The sequence below is a fragment of the Macaca thibetana genome, chromosome 20 (assembly GCF_024542745.1).
Source record: "Macaca thibetana thibetana isolate TM-01 chromosome 20, ASM2454274v1, whole genome shotgun sequence".
NCBI lineage: Eukaryota > Metazoa > Chordata > Mammalia > Primates > Cercopithecidae > Macaca > Macaca thibetana.
Window position 1 is genome coordinate 62,972,515 of NC_065597.1, and position 24,046 is coordinate 62,996,560.

General features: G+C 45.7%; 1 protein-coding gene across 3 annotated transcripts in view; it reads left to right on the plus strand.

The window, feature by feature from the left end:
- The first annotated feature begins 1,236 nt into the window (after positions 1 to 1,236).
- Positions 1,237 to 24,046, plus strand: part of CPPED1 (calcineurin like phosphoesterase domain containing 1) — a 133,615-nt gene continuing 110,805 nt past the window's right edge. Inside the window, exon 1 of one of the 3 annotated variants that reach the window (XM_050774107.1) lies at positions 1,237 to 1,566. In XM_050774107.1, the coding sequence (XP_050630064.1) occupies positions 1,497 to 1,566 (70 nt within the window). In that variant the 5' untranslated portion in view covers positions 1,237 to 1,496. Of the gene's footprint in view, positions 1,567 to 3,852; positions 3,964 to 24,046 lie in introns of those variants that run through there. The other 2 variants (XM_050774109.1, XM_050774108.1) reach the window with 2 other exon arrangements.

Genomic DNA, 24,046 nt, shown 5'->3' on the forward strand with positions numbered 1-24,046 from the left:
ATGTAGGCAGCTAGTTTTGAAAAGAATTTCCCAAATTTATAAGATCATAAGAGCTCCCCTGCAGTGCTTGTTAAAAACAGATCATTTTCAAGCCAGGAACAGTGGCTCATGCCTGTAATCCTAGCACTCTAGGAGGCCCAGGTGGGCGGATTGCTTGAGCTCAGGAGTTCCAGATCAGCCTGGGCAACAGAGTGAAACTCGTCTCTACTAAAAATACAAAATATTAGCCAGGCATGGTGGCACATGCCAATAGTGCCAGACATTTAGGAGGCTGAGGTGGGAGAATCACCTGAGCCCAGGAGGTCGAGGCTGCAGAGACTGTGCCACTGCACTCCAGCCTAGGCAACCAGAGTGAGACCCTGTCTCCAGAGAAACAAACAAACAAAACACAACAATAACAAAACACAGATCATTTTCATAGAGATTTGGATTCAATAGGTCCATTCTGGAATTAGTATTTCAACGCGTTTGACAAATGCTGGCTAAGTAGTTCAGCAGAATGGCTCTTGAGCTGAAGAGATCCTAATTTGGTTACTCGCAGCTTTACTACCTCTCCAGATGTGTGTCACCTTGTGCAAGTCCCTTCATCTCTCTGAGCGTCAGTTTCCCCAAACGATGGATGCAGCTAATAACAGCACAACCTCCTAGGGCTGTAGTGGGGATGAAGTGAGCCGCGTGCAAAGTGCTTAGCGCCCTGTCTGGTGCATAGCAAGCAAAGATAATAACAGAAAGATGGTGGCAGCCACTGGGAAGTTCGAGCTGAGACAGTCCTCCAAGACATCCACCATTTCATTTTTTTTTTTTGTATTGGCAAGGTCTCTCGCTGTGTTGCCCAGGCTGGTCTCCAACACCTGGACTCAAGCGATTCTCCCTCCTTGGCCTCCCAAAGAGCTGGGTTTACAGGCGTTAGCCACCCCAGAGGCTCCTTCTGACTTTATGATAGAGTTGTCAGATAAAAAAAAAAAATCAGGACACTTCCATTCAAACCTGCAAAAAGAGAAAAATTTTAAAAAAATTAGGACGCCCAGTTCAACTGGAATTTCAGATTAAAAAAAAAAACGTAAGTAGCTCCCAAATACTGCATGGGACATATTTATACTAAGTCAGTCATTCTTTTTTTAAAAAATCTGAAATTCCAATTTAACTGGGAGTCCTGCATTTTTACTGTTAAATCTAGTAACTCTGCCTTTAGGGAAGGACTTACCCCAAAGCCTTATTCCCGCCCACGCCTGCCCCAGACAATCTCCACTCGCCAGGCGCGCAGGTCGATCCCAGAGGGGCCGCTGGCGCCTCCGCTCCGCCCAGGCAGCACTAGCGGCGCCCCGAGCGACCGGGGCGCGCCCCGAGCGACCGGGCCCCGCCCCGTCCCGCCCCAGTCCCGCCCCGAGAGCAAAGGGCGCCGCCCGAAGCGGGATAGTTCTGGCGGTTGGCCGGTGTGTAGTCGCGCGTCTTCCACCCACGCAGTGTTCTGAGTGAAGGCCAGAAACTCGCTCGCCATGTCGGCTGCAGAGGAGGGGGGTGTTTTCCACAGAGCCCGGGGCAGGACCCTGGACGCGTTTCCCGCAGGTACTGCCCGCCCCTCACCCAGGGAGGGGACTCTGGGGCTGCGGAACCGTCCGCCGGGGGAACCTTTTGTTCAGGTGTGCTCTCCGCCAGTCGGACACCATCCGCGGCTGCACCCGGGCCTGGGGGCCGCCATAGCTGCATCAAAACCTGAATTTAGGAATTGCAGGGGCGCAGTTGAGAGGCGAGTCCGAGGGAGCGGTCTGGTCCAGGAGCCTCCCTGGCCTTGACCTAACTTCCCCCAGAGAAGGGAAGTAAGAGGAAGGCAGCGAAGCATAGTTAATGACAGCTTGGGCTCTGCAGCGAGACCTGGTTTCCAAGCCCTGCATTAGCATCTTGGCCTCAGCTTCCATATCTGTAAAACGGGAATACTTGTGGGTGTTACTGGATAAGCGCTCGGTGCATGTTAGAGGCCATCGGTTTTGTTAAGGTTGTTCACCGTTATGTGTTCTAGACTCCATAAGTACTTATTTACTATAAGTCATTCACCGAAATGGTAACGTTGCCCCATCAGAGCAGTAGAGAGGGAGGGCAGTCGAGAGTCGTGGTAAAGTGCTTGAATTTTGGATTTAGATTATCTGCTTGGCCGTAAAAAGGGGTTTGATAATACCTGCCTCATAGGGTTTTTGGAAGCGTAAACAGATCAAAAGTATTTTTGTAACCCGGTGTTGAACGCATGTTGGGTGCTAAGTCAAGAGGGAGGTTTGTTACTGGTTCCTTGATTCCCCTCTGTGGCTTTTTACTGCCTGGAGCCAGATCGCCTTCTAGGCTCTCACCAGCTTTATACCCCCAAGGAAGTCACCCTAAATGCCCTACGTGATTGGGCTTGTGTCCACTTCCTTCAGGGTTGTCATTCTCTCTTTTGCCCAGTTCTGAAACAGGTTTTGTTGTTGCCCTTGTTTGAACTGCATTTAAAAGGGCCAAGCCGTTCTTTCCCTGAGGGTCTTGGCGGTTGCTGTTTTATGCTACTAGCAGGGTTGGTGAGCCTGCCTCTCTCAGCCGTGACACCTCATTTTAAAGTTCATTCACTTCCTCATAGAGACTTTACCTGCTACGTTACCTAAAGTAGGTTTCTCCTGTAATTCTATGCTAAAACCTTATTTATTTATTTATGGCAGAGTCTTGCTCTGTCGCCCAGGCTGGAGTGCAGTGGTGATCTTGGCTCACTGCAACCTCCGCCTCCCAGGTTCAAGCGATTCTCCTGCCTCAGCCTCCGGAGTAGATGGGACTGTAGGCACGCCCGGCTAATTTTGTGTTTTTAGTAGAGACGTGGTTGCTCCATGTTGGTCAGGCTGGTCTCGAGCTCCCAACCTCAGGTTATCCGCCCTCCTCAGCCTCCCAAAGTGACTGAGCCACCGCGCCTGGCCTGGGATGACTGTATTTTAATGCAACTTGTCTTGTTTGTCCAACATGAAGATTTTGCTCTTTTCTTGCTGAGCAGCATTCCATTGGATGATTATATACTTTATACATTCTGTTGATGTATATGCTGAATATCTTCCCTTTGCCTCTCCAAACCTTTCTCCCTTCCCCAGGGAGTTGCCCCAGGGGGTTGCCCTCCATGAACTACATCAGTGGGCTCCTTGCCTTTTGGTTTTCCTTTGGGCTCATCCAGTGGGGAGCCCTGAGAAGAAATAAGAGAGGGAGAGAAGCAAAAGGCAGCTGTATTTATTCTTGCAGTTTACTCCCCGTGGAGTTGCCTGGCCTGGCTGTCTTCCTCTCCACCCCTGAAGGTCAAGGTCGCTCCTTCTCTCAGGACAGCATTTCTCTTCATTCTCTCTAGTTCTGTATTTGAGTAACCATTTCCTCCTTTGAGGCGTGGGAGTGGCAGTGGTTCTGCTTTTCTATCCTTGGGTTGCGACACCCCCTTGTAGGTTTCATCCACCCAACCCACCCCAAGTAATCCCCTTTTAAGTGCTTTTAAAAATTATCCTAATTTGAGAATGCCCGCTATTTCCTGTAAGGATCCTGACTGATATAATGGCCATTTAGTTGTTTCTGGTTTTTGCCCTTGGTAACAGTGCTGTTATGAACATTCTGCACAAATCTCTTTGTGGACACATGGGAGAGTTACTCCGAGGCATATACCTACGAGCTAAGTTCTGGGTTATAGGATATAATCATCCCCAGCATTATTAGATACGGTCAAACTGCCTTCCAAAGTGGTAGCGCCAATTTATACTCCCACCAGCAGTATATGAGAGTTCCCTGTTGCTGCATATGTATATATATTTTTTCTTTCAGTTGAAGAAATACTTGTTGTGGGCTGGCCGCAGTGGCTCACGCCTGTAATCCCAGCACTTTGGGAGGCCGAGGCGGGTGGATCACCTGAGCTCAGGAGTTCGAGACCAGCCTGGCCAACATGGCGAAACCGCCTCTCTACTAAAAATACAAAATTAGGTGGGTGTGATGGCGCATGCCTGTAGTCTCAGTTACTTGCGACTTGGGAGGCTATGGCAGGAGAATTGCCTGAGCCCGGGAATCAGAAGTTGCAGTGAACCAAGAACATGCCACTGTACACCAGCTTGGGCAATAGAGTGAGACTCCATCTCAAAAAAAAAAAAAAAAAAAAAAAAAAAAAAAAACAACTAAATATTTCTTATATTCCTATTGCACTCTCCAGTATTGTGTAGAATAGGAAGTTGGGGGCGGGGGAGTGGTTCAAGTTACATGCTCTCAGAGGCTTATAATAATCCAGGTACAAAGCTAGGGCACAAAATATAATGCTTGGCTACTGGTGGGCTCTGAGGGCATTCAGGCATGGCTTTCCTGAGGACATGTTGCTTTATCTGATTGCTCAAAGAGGAGTATCAGTTAACTGGGTCACGAAGGGAGGGAAGACCATTGTGGACCATGGGCAGAGCAAGTGTGAGAGTCCTAGAACATGGCAGGATGGGAAAGGGAAAGATGAGGGCTGAAGGAAATCTCTGAGTCTGGAGCAGAAAGGTGAGGTTGGGGCATGGTGTGGAATGAGGCTGGAGAGGGGGATGGTGGTAACTAAGAATTTTCATTGTATCCTAATAGCATCAAGAGGTTTCAAGCTGGATGTGTGAAGAAGCAAGGACGCATGATCAGATTTTTATTTTGAAAAGAATGGTCTGGTTACAGCAATGGCAACAAAAGCATTTCTACTTTAGAGCAACTTGGGGTGCAATCCAGTTGGAAGCTGGAGCTCCAGGATTTGTCTGGAAGCTGCCTTTCTGTAGCCCCTGTTATTTACTTTGTGTTTTTTTTGTTTTTGTTTGTTTGTTTTGAGACGGAGTCTCGCTCTGTCACCCAGACTGCAGTACAGTGATGCTATCTTTACTCACTGCAGCCTCCACCTCCCAGGTTCAAACAATTCTCCTGCCTCAGCCTCCCGAGTAGCTCGGATTACAGGCATGTACCACCATGCCTGGCTAATTTTTGCATTTTTAGTAGCGATGGAGTTTTGCCATGTTGGCCAGGCTGGTCTGGAACTCCTGACCTCAAGTGATCCACCCGCCTCGGCCTCCCAAAGTGCTGGGATTTACAGGCGTGAGCCACAGCACCCGGCCCCCATTGTTTACTTTGAATGTGTTTATTTGCTGTAGCTGGAGGTACCTATTGGGCGCCGGGGTGTCTTCCAGTGGAGATTATGGGAGTGCTGAGGTGTAGAAGCTTCCTAGGCCATTGCAGCTGCCAGGGGGCCACCACTGGGACCAGAGGATCAGAGGGCATCTCCCCTGGATAAGAATGGGGGTGCTGGAGAGAGACTTGACGATAAATCTATGAGACACCTACCCTGCTGATAGAAGGAGAGAGTGGCCTGGAACTTTTCTTAGCCCCGAGTAAATCTAGAAGTGGGGCCAGCACTTGATCTCCTCTGTGATCCATGCAGTCCCATAGACACACCCAGGATGGGTCATTTAATGGAGGGCCTTGAGAGGCCCAGCCTCAGAGTGTTCTGCTGAGAACCCCAGGTTTGTGGCTTCACATTACTAAGCACTGAACCCTAACCTACCATCGCTGCTTCCGTTGCACTCATTGACAATTTCCCAGGGTCCTGACTCCCTTAGCATCACTGGCAACTTGGAGAGGTGCCCTTAGAGGCATCAGAGGCCTCTCCAGACTCCTTGGGAAGCCAGTAGAGTTGCCCCTTGGGCAGACTGAGAAAGTTTAAGAACTGACTTTTCGAGGCTGGGAGTGGTGGCTTATGCCTGTAATTCTAGCACTTTGGGAGACCGAGGCGGGTGGATTGCTTGAGGCCAGGAGTTTAAGACCAGCCTGGCCAACATGGCGAAACCCTGTCTCTACTAAAAATGGAAAAATTAGCCAGATGTGGTGGCATGCACCTGTAATCCCAGCCGCTCAGGAGGCTGAGGCAGGAGAATAGCTTGAACCTGGGAGGTGGAGGTTGCAGTGAGCCAAGATCGCCCGCTGCACTCCAGCCTTGGAGACAGAGTGATGACTGTGTCTCAAAACAAACAAACAAACAAACAAATCTGGCTTTTCTTCTTCCCTTGCCAAAACATACACCATCAAAGGGGTTTGATTAACTCAAGCAACAGTCCCTAAAAATCACAGCTCTGAACCATCACCTGTGCTGCAGAATTAGCTCATTGAGCGGTTTATTTTCCAAGTGTAGCCTGCCAATTAAATGAAAGAGCGCTTTGCTTTAAGACGCATTTCCTCCCACCGGTGATTTACGTGAGTAACAGTATTCCCATCACCTCCTTCCAGTAGTGGTGTGTGTGACGCTTGGTTTCAGTCATCCGTTCCCTGTTAACATAATCTGCTAGGCTCTGTTGACGGATGTTGATTTAAAAAAAACGGTACACGTCTCACCCGAGAAAGCTCACATTCCTAAGGCATGTTCAGATATTCATTTTAATTAGGCAAATTGATAATTAGGTTTTCTTGACACATATCCTAATTAGGACTACTTTCTTCTAGTAAGCAATTGTCTTTTGAGAAGTTTATGGCTTCTGTTTTGAAGAAATCCTAAAAGGGAGCGATGTTAAGATAAAATATGCTTTTAAAGTGACTTATATTTAATTATTTTTAGGTCTGAATCTGTTTTTCCGGTTTGATATTTTCCCTTCAGAGAACTGGATTAATGGGTGGTATTCTTAAAAAGATTATTTTCCTGGACATTTCAAACCTCTGCTGCTGTTCCTAAGAAGCTGAAGGAATTTGCTATATCCTGAATCTCTCCTTGTACTCTCTAGAGAACTTCTCCCATGGCAGAGAATAAATAGAATCTCAGTAAAAAAAAAAAATAACTCACTCCGTCTCTTGCAGGTCTCACCTAAGAACTTTTCTAGAAATAGTAGACCTGGAAAGGTATCTCCAAGTTTGAACAGAGTTGAAAATATTGTAGTTTTAAAAATTCTAACAGGATGATGATGATGATGATGATGAAATAAATACTTCTAACTGTGCCATACGTTTAGGCCAAACTAGTTACCTCTTATTTGAGATCTATTTGAAGGTCTTATTTGAGGGTTTCTATGACTAAATTGGGCTTATGATTACTTTCTCAACTCTTTGTTGTAATCATCAATCAAGAGATAGAGGGACCAGGACACATATGTAAAAAGTTCACACTGTACCATTTCCAGAAAACACAATTAATTTTATTTTTGAATGTCAGGGTTTTTCCTCATTTTAAAAAATTTATTTATTTATTTATTTATTATATTTTATATCTTTTGAGGTGGTCTTGGTCTGTCACCCAGACTGGAGTACAGTGATGTGATCATGGCTCACTGCAGCCTCAATCTGTGGTGCTTAAGTGATCCTTTCACCTCAGCCTCCTGAGTAGCTGAGACTACAGGCATGTGCCACCATGCCTGGCTAATTTTAAAATAGTTTTTTAGAGACAAGGTCTTACTATGTTCCCCAGGCTGGTCTTGAACTCCTGAACTCAAGCCATCCTCCCACCTCAGCCTCCCAAACTGTTAGGACAAGCTTGTTCAACCCATGGTCCGCTGGTCACATGTGGCCCAGGATGGCTTTGAATGCGTCCCAGCACGAATTCCTAAACTGTCTTAAAAGTTGAGATTTTTTTTTGGCCGGGCGCGGTGGCTCAAGCCTGTAATCCCAGCACTTTGGGAGGCCAAGACGGGCGGATCACGAGGTCAGGAGATCAAGACCATCCTGGCTAACACGGTGAAACCCCGTCTCTAATAAAAAATACAAAAAACTAGCTGGGCGAGGTGGCAGGCACCTGTAGTCCCAGCTACACGGGAGGCTGAGGCAGGAGAATGGTGTAAACCTGGGAGGCAGAGCTTGCAGTGAGCTGAGATCCGGCCACTGCACTCCACCCCGGGCGACAGAGCATGACTCCGTCTCAAAAAAAAAAAAAAATTGAGATTTTTTTGCGATTTTTCTTTTTTTTAAGCTCATCAGCTATCATTAATGTTAGTGTATTTCATGTGTGGCCCAAGACAGTTCTTCCATTGTGGCCCAGGAAAACCAAAAGATTGGACATCCCTGTGCTAGGATTACAGGTGTGAGCCACTGTGCCTGGCCTGCTTTAAAAATTTTTTTGGAGGCAAGGTCTTGCTCTGTCACCTATGCTGGAGTGCAGTGGCGTGATCTCTGCCCACTGCAGCCTCCCCATCCTGTGCTCAAGCCATCCTCGATCCTCCCACCTCCGCCTCCTGAGTCACTAGGACCACAGAAGGTGCGACCACACCTGGCTGATTTTTGTATTTTTTGTAGAGACAGTTTCGCCATGTCACTCAGGTTAGTCTTGAACTCTTGGACTCGAGCAGTCCTCCTGCCTCAGCCTCCAAAAGTGCTGGGATTACAGGCATGAGCCACTGCATCTGGCCTAAATTTTTTAATAACTTTCTTGAGGTGTAATTTATATACCATAACATTCATTTTAAGTTTACAACTCAAGGGATTTTAGTAACTTTAGAGTGGTGCAGTCACAATCTAACTAGCACATCTCTACCTTCCCAAAAAAGAAGTGTTATGCCCACTTGCAAGCCTCTTCATGTTGCCACCCCCAGCACAGGCAACTACTAATTTACCGCCATAGATTTGCCTTTTCTGGACATTTCATGTAAATGGAATAATATATGGTCTTTTGTGGCTGGCCTCTTGGTGTTAGCATAACGTTTCTGAGGCTCACTCATTTTGTAGCTTGAACCAATACTTTGTTCCTTTTTACTAAATGATATTCCATTGTATGGATAACCCATTTTGTTTATCCAACCGCCTATTGATAAACATTTGGACATTTTTTTTTTTTTTTTGACACTGATGGACATTTCACCCATCTGGGTACCTCTTGTCTGTTGGGAATAAAGGTGCTATGAACAGTCACAGACACATGTTCTTAAGGATATTTGTTCTCATATCTTTTGGGTAGATACCTGGGATTGGAATTGCTGAGTCATGCGGTAACTATGTTTAATGTTTTGAGGAACCACCAAAGTATTTTCCAAAGCAGATGCGCCATTTTACATTCGCACCAGCAATTTATATGGATTCCAGTTTCTCCATATCCTTGCCAACATTTCTTATTGCTGGTCTTTTTTATTATAACCATCCAAATGGTTGTGAAGTACTATCTCATTGTGAGGGTTTTTTTTTTTTATTTTTATTTTTTTGAGACAGGGTCTCACTCTGTCACCCAGGCTGGAGTGCAGTGGTGTGATCTCAGCTCCCTGCAACCTCTGCCTCCTGGATTCAAGCGGTTCTCCTGCCTCAGACTCCCAAGTAGCTGGGATTTCAGATGCGCACCACCACACCTGGCTAATTTTTGTGTTTTTTATTAGAGACGGGGTTTCACCATGTTGACCAGGCTGGTCTGGAATTCCTGACCTCAGGTAATCCACTTGCCTCGGCCTCCCAAAATGCTGGGATTACAGACATGAGCCACCATGCCTGGCCCCTTGTGTGTTTCTTCTTGTGACTTTGCTGTCTTTTTCTACCTGTAGACTATAAATTCTTGAGGAGCAAGAAGCCCAGACCTAGGATGGTGTCTGGCAGTAGTGGACATTCAGTGGCTTTTTTTTTTTTTTTTTTTTTTCTTGCCCTGTTGCCCAGGCTGGAGTGTGGTGGCATGATCTCGGCTCACAGCAACCTCTGCTTCCTGGGTTCACGTGAGTCTCCCGCCTCAGCCTCCCGAGTAGTTGGGACTACAGGTGCCTGCCACCGCACCTAGCTAATTTTTGTGTTTTTAGTAGAGACAGGATTTTACCATGTTGGCCAGGCTGGTCTTGAACTCCTGACCTCAAGTGAACTGCTTTCTTTGACCTCTTGAAGTGCTGGGAGCCACCACACGTGGCCTCAGTGACCATTTAATATTGAGTAAGTGAATGAGTATGAATGAATACACTCCATCTGGGTCACCTGTGTGTATCTGTCCAACCCACTGCTGTCAGGCACCATGGAGTCTCCGGACTAAACAAAGCTGAGACCAAGGTATTGATCAAACCAATAGAAGTTGTTGGCTGGGTGCAGTGGCTCACGCCTGTAATCCGAGCGCTTTGGGAGGCCGAGGCGAGTGGATTGCTTGAGGTCAGGAGTTTGAGACCAGCCTGGCCAACATGGTGAAACCCCATCTTTACTAAAAATACAAAAATTAGCTGGGCATGGTGGCTGGCACCTGTAATTCCAGCTACTCTGGAGGCTGAGGCAGGAGAACTGCATGAGCCTGTGAGACGGAGGTTGCAGTCAGCCAAGATCATGCCACTGCACTCCAGTCTGGGCTACAGAGCAAGACTCCATCTCCAAAAAAAAAAAAAAGAGGTTGCATGACTATGCCAGGTGGCTGTGCACCATGTACACTATTCCATGGCATCTAGAGGCAGAGGTTTTGCCTACCAGGTGGGTGCCCTCACATGGAGCACATCTGCCCGGAGGAAGGGTTACCTTCTCTTTGCATCTGGGGCTTCTGTTAGCCTGGCCTTGTGCCTAAACAGGTGCTTCTGCCCAGAGGTGCCTTCTACCAATTCTCCCCAGAGTGCTGCCTGGGACAGCAACTGCCTGCGGTCTTGTTAGGGAAATGGGGGAAAAAATGGCAGCAAATATCCACCGAAAACAGGCAAACCCCAAGTGGAGTTCTGCTCTTGAAAAGTGAGAGAGGTTCTGGAAATGTCTTCCCCTCTTTAACTGTCGTCTCAAATGGCATCGGCTAAAGCCAGTGATGCTGAAAGCTGCCTGGCCACGAAGTCCCAACCCATCTGCTTTCTTAGTTCTCTGAAGAGTTGCAGATAAAGATTTTGGCAGGACAGCCATTGTGGCAGCCAAGCCATGACTCAGAAGCTTTTGTGTGTCTCAGAAACTACCTTTTGAATGCATTTAGGCCAAGAAGAGAGAGGTTGGGTACCTTTGTACAGGTTAAGCATCCCTAATGCAAAATGCTCTAAGATCCGACACTTTTTGAGCACTGATTTGATGATCAAAGGTCATGCTCAAAAGCATTTTGAATTTCAGATTTTACAGATTAGAAATGCTCTACCAGTTTGCATATGCAAATATTCCAAAATTAAAAAAAATCTGGAATCTGAAAGTCTTCTGGTCCCAAGCATTTTGGGTAAGAGGTATGCAACGTGTACTTAGGACAAGACATTTGGAGACTCTGAGGATACTGCTGTTACAGTTAATTATTTTGGGGGTTGGGGAAGGGACAGGGTCCTGAGGGACACTATTTTTTTTTTCTTTAACAACTCTTAGCATACCCTACAGTTCACCATGTTAATTGTTAATTAAATAATATTTACTACTTTGGGCTTCTTTCTGATTTAACAGTCTAAGTGTGTACAATTCAGTGGCTTTTAGTATATTCACAGAGGTGTACAACCATCACCACAATCAATTTTAAAACATTTTCCTGAATCCAGGAAGAAACCCTGCACCCCTGTGCTAAAACTGCCCCCAAAGCCCCCAACCCCTAAAGAGCCACTAATGAAGGACACTCTTAATCTGCTGCATACCATTCTGGCAGCTTCACAGTAGGGACATTAAGATTGTTAAGTCAGAAAGAGTCCCAAAGTGGTAAATGTTGTTTAGCTACTCTTCGGTGTTTTTTTGTTTTTGTTTTTGTTTTCCTTTACCACTAAAATAAGATTATTCCCCAGAGCAGTTGAAGGGTATTGCTGGAGACATTTAGATTGTGGTTCACTATGCAGATTGCTATTGTGAGAATCTGCAAAAATTGCATTTTGTTGCCATTTGCTCTTTCGCCAGAAAGCCTCCAGGCGGCTGTGAACCTACCCATCTTTGCTGCTTTATAACTAAAGCAATATCTACAGTATACAAAGGAAAAGATGTTGAGACCATAGCATGTAAATATATACGTGTCTCTCATCAGATGTTTTCTCAGCCCCACCATGTGCCGGGGGAACCAAGAGATGGATGAGTCTTTAAAAAGTCTGTCTCTGCTAAGGTAAGGGTAGGGGTTACTATGAGTGGTAGTCATGGTATGAGTAACTCACTTTTGACTACTTCCTCTTTGTCTAGTCCAGATGCTTTACATGTTTTAAGTCATTCATTCTTCCCAACAACCCTTTCGAGGTAGGTGCTGTTATTCCTACTTTGCAGATAAGGAGACTGAGGCCCGGAGAGGTTCAGGAACTTGCATCATGTCATGTAGCTGGTAAAGGGTAGAAATGGGATTTGAACTTGGGCACTCAAGGCTCAGTCTGGGCTCCACTGGAACTCGGTTAAGAGTTTCGGGAGATAGAGGCCCAAAGTCAGTCGTCAGCATGGTCTGTCCCCTGTCTCCCGATCCAGCCTTCTGATCACTCAGGGTCTGGGTACTTGCAGTGCCCCCTGCCTGGAGTGCGTCCCCACAGCCCCACCCACTGGCCACTCTGTCTTGCAATCAGCCTGATTACCCTGTAGTTGTAAAGAGCGAAGTGTATAATTGAGTTGTGTAACTGACTTAATTATTTGCTTGTTTGTTGTGCATCTCCCCCGCTATCATGTAAGGTGTTAAGGAACAGGATCCATCAGCATTGCTCACTGTTGAATGTCCAGCCACTGACAGCCAATAGTATAGAGCATGTGCTCAGAACATACCTGCTTGAATGAGTGAAGGAGGCCAAGCTGCATCTGCCTACAGGGCAGGGAGCATTTGAGCTGGCAGGGAAGGGTAGAAGGGATTTCAGCAGGAAGAGTTGGTAGAACGGAGAGCATATCCTGGAAAGAGGAGGGGAAGTGTATTAATCCATTCTCACTGCTAGTAAAGACAGAACCAAGACTGGGCAATTTATAAAGGAAAGAGGTTTAATGGACTCACACTTCACATTGCTGGGGAGGCCTCACAATCATGGCGAAAGACAAAGGAAGAGCAAAGGGACGTCTTACATGGTGGAAGGCAAAAGAGCATGTGCAGGGGAACTGCCCTTTATAAAACCATCAGATCTTGTGAGACTTATTCACTATCATGAGAACAGCGTGGGAAAGACCAGCCCCCATGATTCAGTTACCTCCCACCGGGTCCTTCTCATGACATGTGGGAATTATGGGAGCTACAATTCAAGATGAGATTTGGGTGGGGACACAGCCAAACCATATCAGGAATTATGGGGTGTGTTGCAGAAGCAGATAGTGGTCTATCTGGGGGGAATCCTATGATATGTCTTAAGCAGGGTTTCTCAATCCCCCAGCATCGTTGACATTTATGGGCTGGATTTTGTTGTGGGTTCCTGTCCTGTGTGTCATGAGATGTTTAGCAGCATCCCTAGCCTTTATCCACTGGATTTCAGCAGCACCACCCACTTCCCAGTGTGGTACCCCAAAATGTCTGTAGACATTATCACGTGTCAAAATCATCCCTGGTCTGATGGGACTACAGCCGCTGGTCCATCAGGACCAGTGAGATACAACTGGAAGAGGCCAGGTGCAGCGGTTCAGGCCTGTAATCCCAGCACTTTGGGAGGCTGAGGCAGGTGGATCACTTGAAGTCAGGAGTTTGAGACCAGTGTGGCCAAGATGGTGAAACTCATCTCTACTAAAAATAAAAAAACATTAGCTGAGTGTGGTGGCACATTCCTGTAATCTCAGTTGCTCGAGAGGCTGAGGCAGGAGAATTGCTTGAACCTGGGGGGCAGAGGTTGCAGTGAGCCAAGATCATGCCACTGCACTCCAGTCTGGACGACAGATCAAGACAACATCTCAAAAAAAAAAAAAGATACAGCTGGAAGAACTTTGGGCCCCTTTTAGGCCCAAGTGCAAGAATGAGTGGGAATCCATCGATGTCTTCATCTTTTTCTTCACCAAATATTGACTGATGCCTGCCACATGCCAGACTGAATAATACAAGCTGCTGATATGCTAGAAAGGGAATGCAAACGTGGGCCTGCCCTGGAGCTTTCAGGATGGTGGCTCTGTAGCCAGGAATTTGATGATCTGGTTAAGGGGTTGGGAAGAGACATAATGACAGCAACCGCCTGAGATGGACTGGAGTAGGGGGAGCTGCAGGGAGCCATCCTGGCAGCCTCCTTCTCCCAGGTGGGAATCGTGAAAACCTGGCCCAAGAGTAGTTGGTGGTGGGAACGGGAAGGTGGGGCTGTTGCAGGGATGTTGTAGACATGGAATGATGCAACTTGGCTGGCTACATGCACAGGATGACACACGATCTTAAGATCTGTAGATTGGGGGACTAGGGGTAATGGTGGCAAAATTAGCGAGATCTAGGGAGGGAGCCAGTCTTAAAGAAAGATGTGCAGCCATAGAAAAGAATGAGCTCATGTCCTTTGCAGGGACATGGATGAAGCTGGGAGCCATCATTTTCAGCAAACGTAGGAACAGAAAACCAAACACAGCATGTTCTCTCTCATAAGCGGGAGTTGAACAATAAGAACACATGGACAAAGGAGGGGAACATCACACACGGGGGCCCGTCGGGGGATTGGGGGCAAGGGGAGGGAGAGCGTTAGAACAAATACCTAATGCATGTGGGGCTTAAAACCTAGAGGAAGGGTTGATAGGGGCAGCAGACCACAATAGCACATGTATGCCTATGTAACAAATCTGCATGTACTGCACATGCATCCCAGAACTTAAAGTACAATTTAAAAAAAAAAGATGATAGATTTGCCTGTGGAAGTGTTGAATTTAAGATCCTGATGGGACAAGCTGGGAGCTTGGACGTGTCCAGGAAAACAAACATACTAATACTATGTTCTACTCTTTTTTTTTTTTTGAGACAGAGTCTTGCTCTGTCACCAGGCTAGAGTGCAGTGGCGCAATTTTGGCTGACTGCTGCCTCTGCCTCCCAGGTTCAAGCAATTCTCCTGCCCCAGCCGCCAGAGTAGCTGGGACTACAGGTGTGCACCACCATGCCTGGCTAATTTTTATATTTTTAGTAGAGATGGGGTTTCACTGTGTTGGTCAGGATGGTCTCGATCTCTTGACCTCATGATCCACCCCCTTAGCCTCCCAAAGTGCTGGGATTACAGGTGTGAGCCACTGCACTCAGCCAATGTGACTTTTGTTACAAAAATCAAGTTAAGAAAGCTATTTATCATTGTGTTCTACCTTGAATTATTTGAGGTTGCATACAAGTAACAGGTTTAGCACATCATGAGAGCACAAATTATAATGTAAGGTATTACTTAATAACGTGGCTGCCCTCCAGGCCTTTTCCTAGTTGGGTGATGAAAACAGTGATTCATTTGCTTTTGGGGGCGCATTTATTATAGTTAGTCATTGATCAACTGGTAATAGTGAAAGAATCAATCTTGGTATATATTAAAAAGTCAGCTTTTATTAACATTGACAAATATGCCTAAAAGGGATAATAAAAATAGGAGAGGAAATATATTAGCAGAGACAAATCCAAGAAAACATTTAGTTTGTAATTTTAAAAGTTCAACGGTAAAGAGCAATTGCAATTTGAATATCTGTCTTTCAGGCAGGATATTGGCACATAAACAGAGGCTCATAGGAAAGATTAATGGTAAAGCATTGTGTGAAAATTCTTCCAGGTTTTTAAGATTCTTCTCTGAATGCAGTTGCTTTGCACCTGATAATGTTTAAAGAAAACCTACAGGCCTTTCTGTCCTTAGTTTGATATTACCCAAAATTCACTGTATATTTATCCCTCAGTTTTGAAATATTATCCCTCAGTTTTGAAATACGGTTTCTGTGACAGTGTTTTATAAGTTAGCTGAAATGTGGAAGTGGCCAGATCTTGTTATTCTCTGTACAACAGGTGAATCTGATTTCTAAGGTCAATTTTTCATTTAAAAGTATTTCAAAGTTAATTTTACAATTCGATTTAGAAAATTATGGCAACTCAGGCTGGATGCGGTGTCTCATGGCTGTAATCCTAGCACCTTGGGAGGCTGAGGTGGGCTGATCACTTGAGCTCAGGAGTTCTAGAGCAGCCTGGGCAACATGGCAAAACCCCGTCTCTACCAAAAATACACAAAATTAACGGGGCATGGTGGTGTGCACCTGTGGTCCCAGCTACTTGAGAGGCTGACATGGGAGGATCGCTTGAGCCCAGGAAGTGGAAGTTGCAGTGAATCAAGGTCATGCCACTGCACTCCAACCTGGGTGACAGAGTGAGACCCCATTAAAAAAAAATTATGGTAACTCATTAGCTTATTATTATTATTTTTTTTTCTGGCTTGTTTGGCTAGACCTAGGCGTTCCTGGCTTGTATATGTCTTCTCTATAATAATTTCACCTGCCCTGAAATGTGGGTGAGTGATGTCTGTGGCAGAATATGCAAAGGTGGGGGTCTGGTTTGCCCCTCAGACTTTGTAGATCTCAGTCCACGTATTTTCCTTTGCTGGGTCTCCTCTTCCTCACCTCTAAGCAAAATGGAAAGATTACCATGGATAAGAGCTTGTCATTGCAGATGCCAACAGCAGCCAGGCGGTAAATTGGGCCAGGTGGAGACTGTGGCAAATTTGAGAGCACAAACCCCATGTAAAGGCACAACCACCGTACAGACCCAGAGAGTCACTAGCACACTTCATTTGGGTCTGATGTGGCCAGATTTTCCAGGAGAATCCAGAAAGCCAGGTGTATATATGGAACTCATGAATTAAAAAGGTTGGCAACAAATTCAGAAATGTATAAACGCTGCTTGGGCCCCACAGCACACACCTGCTAGCCAGACCTCATCCACAGACGTCGAGTTTGTAATCTCTGGAAGAGATCACCACTGAGCACTCACAGAAGACAGATGTCTCGGCCCCAGCCTGTGCCTCAAATCAACCCTGCGCTGTTGGCAGGGACCCTGAACATCACGGCCGACCAGGACAAAGCTCTGGGTCTTGCCATCGTTGTCTTTGTGTACAGTCAGCCCATTTATCAAGACGTTCCATTTGAAGGAAGCTTTTTGGAGAGAAAATGTCAGTATTGAGGTGGATAACTTGGGGGCAGCCCAGAGCATGTTCTGTCTTCTTCATGGCTCTCTCCACTCCAGGCCACCCAGCCCAGCAGCACTGACGTTCTGAATAGCTCTTGGGTAGAAGTTGCTAAGTCTTTATTATGTGACCTTGAACTTGAGGCATGCCTAAGCCCCATCTCCCTTCCCCCTCACTACCCAGACCTCAGCATCTCCCCCTTGGTTTAATGAAAGGCTGGTTAAAGTAACTCTGAGAGTCCCTCCAGCACTAACAGTTTCTAGTACTTACGTGGGAAAAGGCGGGCTTCTGTGAGTTAAGCCTTCTGATCTCACCAGGATGAGCTACAATCAATGGCCTTATTGAGTGCAGTGCTGGAAGATCAGGTGCAAATGTGACATTAACTGAGATAAGTTAAGTATGTGAGGCTAGCACTCAGCTTTATATTACCATCCATGGCTGACTCTCAGCTGAGCCCAGTGATCTCACCTCCAGGTGTTCATGCTCTGTGTGATCTCCTGCCCTTAAGGTGGGCTGCCCTAGTGACTTGATTGTAATGAGCACAGCACAGCAAAAGTGATGGGATGTTACTTCCATCATGATGGTATATAAGATTGTAGCTTCCATTTGCTAGCAGACCCTCTGCCTTGTGTGGATTGATGAGGCAAGTCTCCATGTTGCAAGCTGCCAAGTTGGAGAGGCCCATATGGCAAGGAACTGAGGGCAGCCTCCAGTCAGCAGCCTGTGAAGAACTGAAGCCATCAGTCCTACCACCTACAAGGAGCTGAATCCTGCTAACCACTATGTAAGTGGGATTGGAAACAGATCCTGCCCCATGTGAGTCTTCAGATGAGACCTCAACATTGACCAACACTTCTGTTGCAGCTTGCGAGAGACCTTGCAGAGGACCAGCTAAACGATGCCAGACTCCCACAGAGGCTATGAGATAATAAATGTGGGTTGTTTGAAGCTGATACATTTGTGGTAGTTTGTTACACAGCAGTAGACAGCTAAATTACCTTCTCTATGAGTCTGTTAAAAAATTAACGCTGAAAAAGTTAAATTTGCTGGCTGAGTGCGGTGGCTCACACGTGTAATCCCAGCACTTTGGGAGGCTGAGGTGGGCGGATCACGAGGTCAGGAGTTCAAAACCAGCATGGCCAACATGGTGAAGTCCCATCTCTACTAAAATTACAAAAATTAGCCAGGCATGGTGGCAGGTGCCAGTAGTCCCAGCTACTCAGGAGGCTGAGGTGAGAGAATCGCTTGAACTGGGAGGCAGAGGTTGCAGTGAGCTGAGATCATGCCACTGCACTGCAGTCTGAGTGACAGAGTGAGACTCCATCTCAAAAAAAAAAAAAAAAAAGAAAAAGAAAAATTCATTCTAGACCTTCTTATTCATAACATATAGGTGTTTTAATTAAATAAATGTATGTTTTTACCATGTATTAACACTAAATACCTTATAGGCATTATCCAGAGCTTTGTGTGAGTTGCTTCTAAAGTTTATGGTCTTGTTTGATACCATCTGGGTCAGAAATGAGATCTTAACACTTTTTTCTTTTATTCCTTCTATACATATTTAAGTTTGTCTCAAAATTTGACCTTGGTCTTAATCATAGTCATCAGTTAGGACCCCTGACTGGGTTATTTTTTTAAGTCAATTTTGGAAGAAAAATACAGACTTCTCTGTTGTGCACTGGAAAAGGTGTGTGTATGTGTGTGCGTGTGTGTGCACGTGTGTGTGTGTACACATGCTTGTGTGCTATATACTCGTACTTGCTAATGGGTGCTTCTTCCGTGAAGTCATGTAAAAATAAATTAGAACTTACTAATTAGTAGTGAATTCCCTGATTAACTTCTTATTTTTGAGATGGAGTCTCTCTTTGTCACCCAGGCTGGAGTGCAGTGGCACGATCTTGGCTCACTGCAACCTCTACCTCCCAGTTCAAGCGATTCTCCTGCCTCAGCCTCCCGAGTAGCTGGGACTATAGGCACACACCACCATGCCCAGCTAATTTTTGTATTTTTAGTAGACACGGGATTTCACCATGTTGGCCAGGATGGTCTTATCTCTTGACCTCCTGATCCACCCATCTCGGCCTCCCAAAGTGCTGGGATTACAGGTGTGAGCCACCACGCCCAGCCAACTTATTACTTTGAATTCAAAGAATCTTGATGCTTAGTTTTGCAAGGCTATATAAACAGTGATGACTAGATAGTAATGAATAATACAGAGAAATATTTAGGGCCAAATCCATGACCTGTACATAGGCAGAGACCTAACAATGACCAGGGAAGTATGCAAAACCAAACCAAAACAAAATAAAAAATATACCACCACTAACAACCTGAACAAAACCCCTCTGAAGTGTTACTTTAGTTTAAGGAAACGATAGTCACTGTGCTTCTATTTCTCATCCAACGCATGTAAGTTGCAGGCCACTCGAGTTCCTTGGTTAGTTGTAGACTGGTGCTTCCCACATTTGGATGTGCACATAGATGACCCAGGGGTTCAGTAAAATGCGCATCCCGACCCAGTGGATCTGGGGCCAGAGATTCTGCATTTTGAACATGCTCCCAGGCGACGCCAGTGTCACACTTGGATGAGTAAGGCTGTGGCCCAGCCCTGCCGTTTCTGTGCCATGAGCAACCTGCTGGTTTCTGCTGTCAGGTAACCCTCACCTTGTCCCTCTTCATCAGCCTCGTTGCCAGGCAGTTCTGCTCCTTAATTAGTATTGTCAGGCTTGTACCTTTTGATTGGGCAGTCTCATATTTAAGTTTTTTTGCTAGGAAATGTAGGGGGAAAAAACTGGACCCCTGAGTGTCTTTTTTTTTTTTTCTCCAGTAATGACAAATACTGTCATACTTTATAGACACTGACTTTACAAATCCTGTCATGCTTTAGGAGTGGACCTCAGTTTATCCATACTTCCATGGCTGAAGCTGCTAAAAGAGTGCTTCCAGAGGGTTTCCAGAAAAGCTGGACTGTGCCTGGGGACCGTACCCTGGGGGGTAATTCTAGGCTTTGGTGAAATAATTTTAATGCAAATATTGTTAAGAAGTCACTTTCATCTGAGTGTGGTCGCTCATCCCTATAATCCCCGCACTTTGGGAGGCCAAGGCCGATGTGGGCAGATCATTTGAGGCCAGGAGCTTCAGACCAGCCTGGCCATCATGGCAAAACCCCGTCTCTACTAAAACTACAAAAACTAGTCGGGTGTGGTGGTGTATGCCTGTAATCGCAGCTACTTGGGAGGCTGAGGCATGAGAATCGCTTGAGCCTGGGAGGCAGAGATTGCAGCATTGCGCTCCAGCCTGGGTGACAGAGGGAAACTTTGTCTTAAAAAAAAAAAAAAAAAAAGAATTCACTTTTGTCTGGGTGTGGTGGCTCATGCTTGTAATCCCATCATTTTGGGAGGCTGAGGCAGGAGGATCACTTGAGCATGGGAAATCAAGGCTTCAGGGAGCCATGATTATGCCACTGTACTCTAGCTTGGGTGACAAAGCCAGACCCCATCTGTAAAAATAAATTTAAAAAGACACAATTCAGTTTCATAATGTAAAAAGCTGCCCTTTTAAGGGATGGAGAGGTATACATTTAAAAGAGATTCCTCCTTCTAGAATTAAGCATTGTAAGCTCCAAATATCTTTAATTCTGCCTTGATTTAAAAAAAAAAAATGAGACCAAAGACCACCAGCTTCTGTAGCAGGAACCTTAAGAGCACCCAGTTCCTTTGGAAAATGAAGATTCCTGAGTAAACAAATTATCTCATTAGATAGGTAGATTGAATACTGATGTGTGAGCTGTCATTTATTTTAGGTCAAATCTATTTATTTTGTACCTTGTCATCATAAAATTGAGATTCTAAGTTTTTAGGAAGTAAACAAGTAATAATGAAAGATTTATTATAATACCTCCAAGGACTATTGACTTTTTGAAATTCTATTTGTCATAGGAAACGATTTGTTAAAACATTTGCTGTAGGGAGCTGTTTATAAACTCTGTTGTAGAAGGTTGATTTACACTGCTACCTTGGGGTGCCTGTGGTCACCTCCCTTATCTGGTTCTGATTAATTCATCCAGCTTAAATGGCTCTGTAAACAGCCTCAGAAGTAGAAACACAGCTAGAAGCATTCATTGGTGTAAAAAGGTTATTATGAAAGTAAAATAAATGATTAATATGTTAAGACACAAAGCAGAATCTCATTTTTTTTTTTGATGACACAATGATCCCAATCTTCAGGAAATCTCGTCTACTTCTTGACCACTTATCCCTAATGCCTCGTTTATAGGGATCTATTACTGTGTAACAAATTACCCTGAAACTTCAGGACTGAAAAAGCAAATATGTATCATGTCACAGGATTTTGTGAGGAATCTGGGTACAGCTTAGTTGAGTTCGTCTGCCAAAGAGTCTCATAAGGCTTCAATCAAGGTATCTGTTGGGGCTGTGGTCTCATCTGAAAGCTCAACAGAGGAGTGTCCTCTTCCAAGCTGACTCACATGGTTGTTAGCAGGATTGGTTTCTCTTGGGCTGTTGGCCAGAGGTTTCCCTCTGTTCCTCAGCACACTGGCCTCTCTATAGGGATATTCACAACATGGCAGTTTTTAATCTCCAGAGCAAAGGCTCTGAGAAAGAGATGAAAGTCATGGTCTTCTTTTAGCCCACTCTCAGAAGGGACTCCCATCATTGTATTCTGTTTATTAGAAGCAGGCTGCAGCCCACACTCAGAGGGTGTTGCACAGGGATGTAAATATCAGGAGGCAGGGATTTGGGGGCATCTTAGAGTCTTTCTGCCAACACAATCAGTTGGCACAGTGAATCAGTGCTCAGTCACAATCAGTGCTCAGTGAATGACAGTTGACTCCCTCAGTCCCTGTTGGATGTGCCATATTGCTGTCTTTCTCCATGAGGTACACACACCAGGGTTTCATGCAGTTTTTGTTTAGATTGAGTTCTGGCCCCTTTTGATTGAACACTGTGCTGTAAGTTGAGGACTGGTGGGTTTATGTGCATGTACAATTTGTTCTGTAAAGTGCAGAGGTATTTTTGTTTGTTCACTTTTTTTTTCTTTAACTGTGAAAAAGGAATTAAGAAGGGAAAGGAGGCTTGAAACCAGAATCCACTCGAAGGCGATAGTAAGCTCAGTGTGATGGGTGGAAAAGTGGCCATGGAATTTAAAAAGGTTATCACTGGCCCTTACTTGCCATTTAGATCTCAGCTTAAATGTCACCACTTCAGAGAGGTCTTTCCTGTCTTATTTATTTATTTTTATTTAGTTTTGAGACAGAGTCTCTCTCTGTCATCCAGGCTGGAGTGCAGTGGCATGATCCCGGCTCACTGCAATCTCCGCCTCCCGGGTTAAAGCATTCCTCTCACCTCAACCTTCAAAGTAGCTGAGACTACAGGGATGCACTACCACGTCTGGCTAATTTTTTATATTTTTAGTAGAAATGGGGTTTTGCCATGTTGGTCAGGCTGGTCTCGAATTCGTTACCTCAAGTGATCTGCCCACCTTGGCCTCCCAAACTGCTGGGATCCTAGGTGTGAGTCACCGAGCCCAGCCCTGTGTGTCTGAACTAGCCATTGCCTCACTCTTAATCTGCATCGTCATTAATACTCTCTGATTCTATTCCCTGCCTGTTTACTTGCTCATCTCCCCCCACGAGCACTGAGTGCGAGGACAGCGGGGACTCATCTGTCTTGGTCACCCTCATACTGCCAGCACCTCTCACAAGTCCTGGCAAAGCAAAGGCTCCCGGTATGATACTTACCCAATAGACAAATGAATCAAACACATGGACGTGAACTGATTCCAAGGAGTTTTTTAGAAATTGCAGCATCATCATGACTTCCAAAGGAAATGCCATTTATTCAGTTAACATGCATTGTCCATTAAATTATAATAATAATAGTTATTATTATTGAGATAGAGTGTCATTCTGTCACCCAGGCTGGAGTGCAGTGACGTGATCTCGGCTCACTGCAACCTCCGCCTTCCGGGTCAAGTGATTCTCGTGCCTCAGCCTCCCAGATAGCTGGGATTACCCATGCCCACCACCACGCCTGGCTAATTTTTGTATTTTTGGTAGAGATGGGGTTTCACCATGTTGCCCAGGCTGGTCTCGGACCCTTGACCTCAGGTGACCCGCCCATGTTGGCCTCCTAAAGTGTTGGGATTAGAGGCGTGAACCACCATACCTGGCCATACATTAAATTATGAAAAAAAATAAAAATAAAAACAGCCTCAAGATGAAGGGGCAGCTCTGTCCCACCACTAAGCACTAGCGGGCCATTCAGCAAGTTCTGTCACCTCTCCTGGCCTCAGTTTCCTCAGAGGATAAATGAGGGAGCTGTAGATTGGGGGTCCTCAGACTGTGCTGTGCCCAGCACCAGATCTGGCTCTGGCATCAGAAGTTCCAGATGCTCTTCTGTAAGAGCAAGCGGCTTTGCCTGGCATATTTTTTCAACTTTGGTCTGCCATGTACGATTTTGATTATAGAATGGATTCTGTGGCCAAATAATTTTTTAAAAAGTGAAACCCACAGCACTTCTGTGCCCATTAATGGCCATTCCAGCTCTGCCCAAGCAGGCACCAGCGGCAGTTCTGGCAGATGAGAGTAGAAACCCAACCCCCCTAAAGCTTTGGCCCAGGAGAGCCAATCGGAAGAGCAAGCAGAATGATTTCAGGTGGCCTAGATCCCTTTCCAAGAACATAAAGAGCCCCCACCCCCAGCCTCACACCTCACAGATGCCCACATCCTACTGCCTTTGAAATGTTAGCATCGATTTTTCTTTTTTCTTTTTTTTTTTCTCCCACATTGACTTACTCATTTCAAGATCTCATTTCTGGCACCACATCTCCCACCAGATAGCCAGTGCTTCTGAGTGCCAAGTTTTATAATTAAAATTCTGTCACATCCCCCGAAACGGTGGAAATGGTGCCATGAAGCCTTGCAGAAAAGATTTGTAAGCACTTCACCTAGTAATTTAAATATACTTCTGGCAGCATTCAATTTGGGGTGTTTTATTCGAATTTAAAGACGATTATTGGGCACAAATATCCTCTGCAATTGGGTGCTCTTGTGGCCCCGTGCTTCCTTTTGGCTGTCTAGCTTGTCAACAGGCAGCTCGGTGGTGTGGCTGCAGAAGCCCACGTGGACAGTCCTGGCCTTTGGGTATCACCAG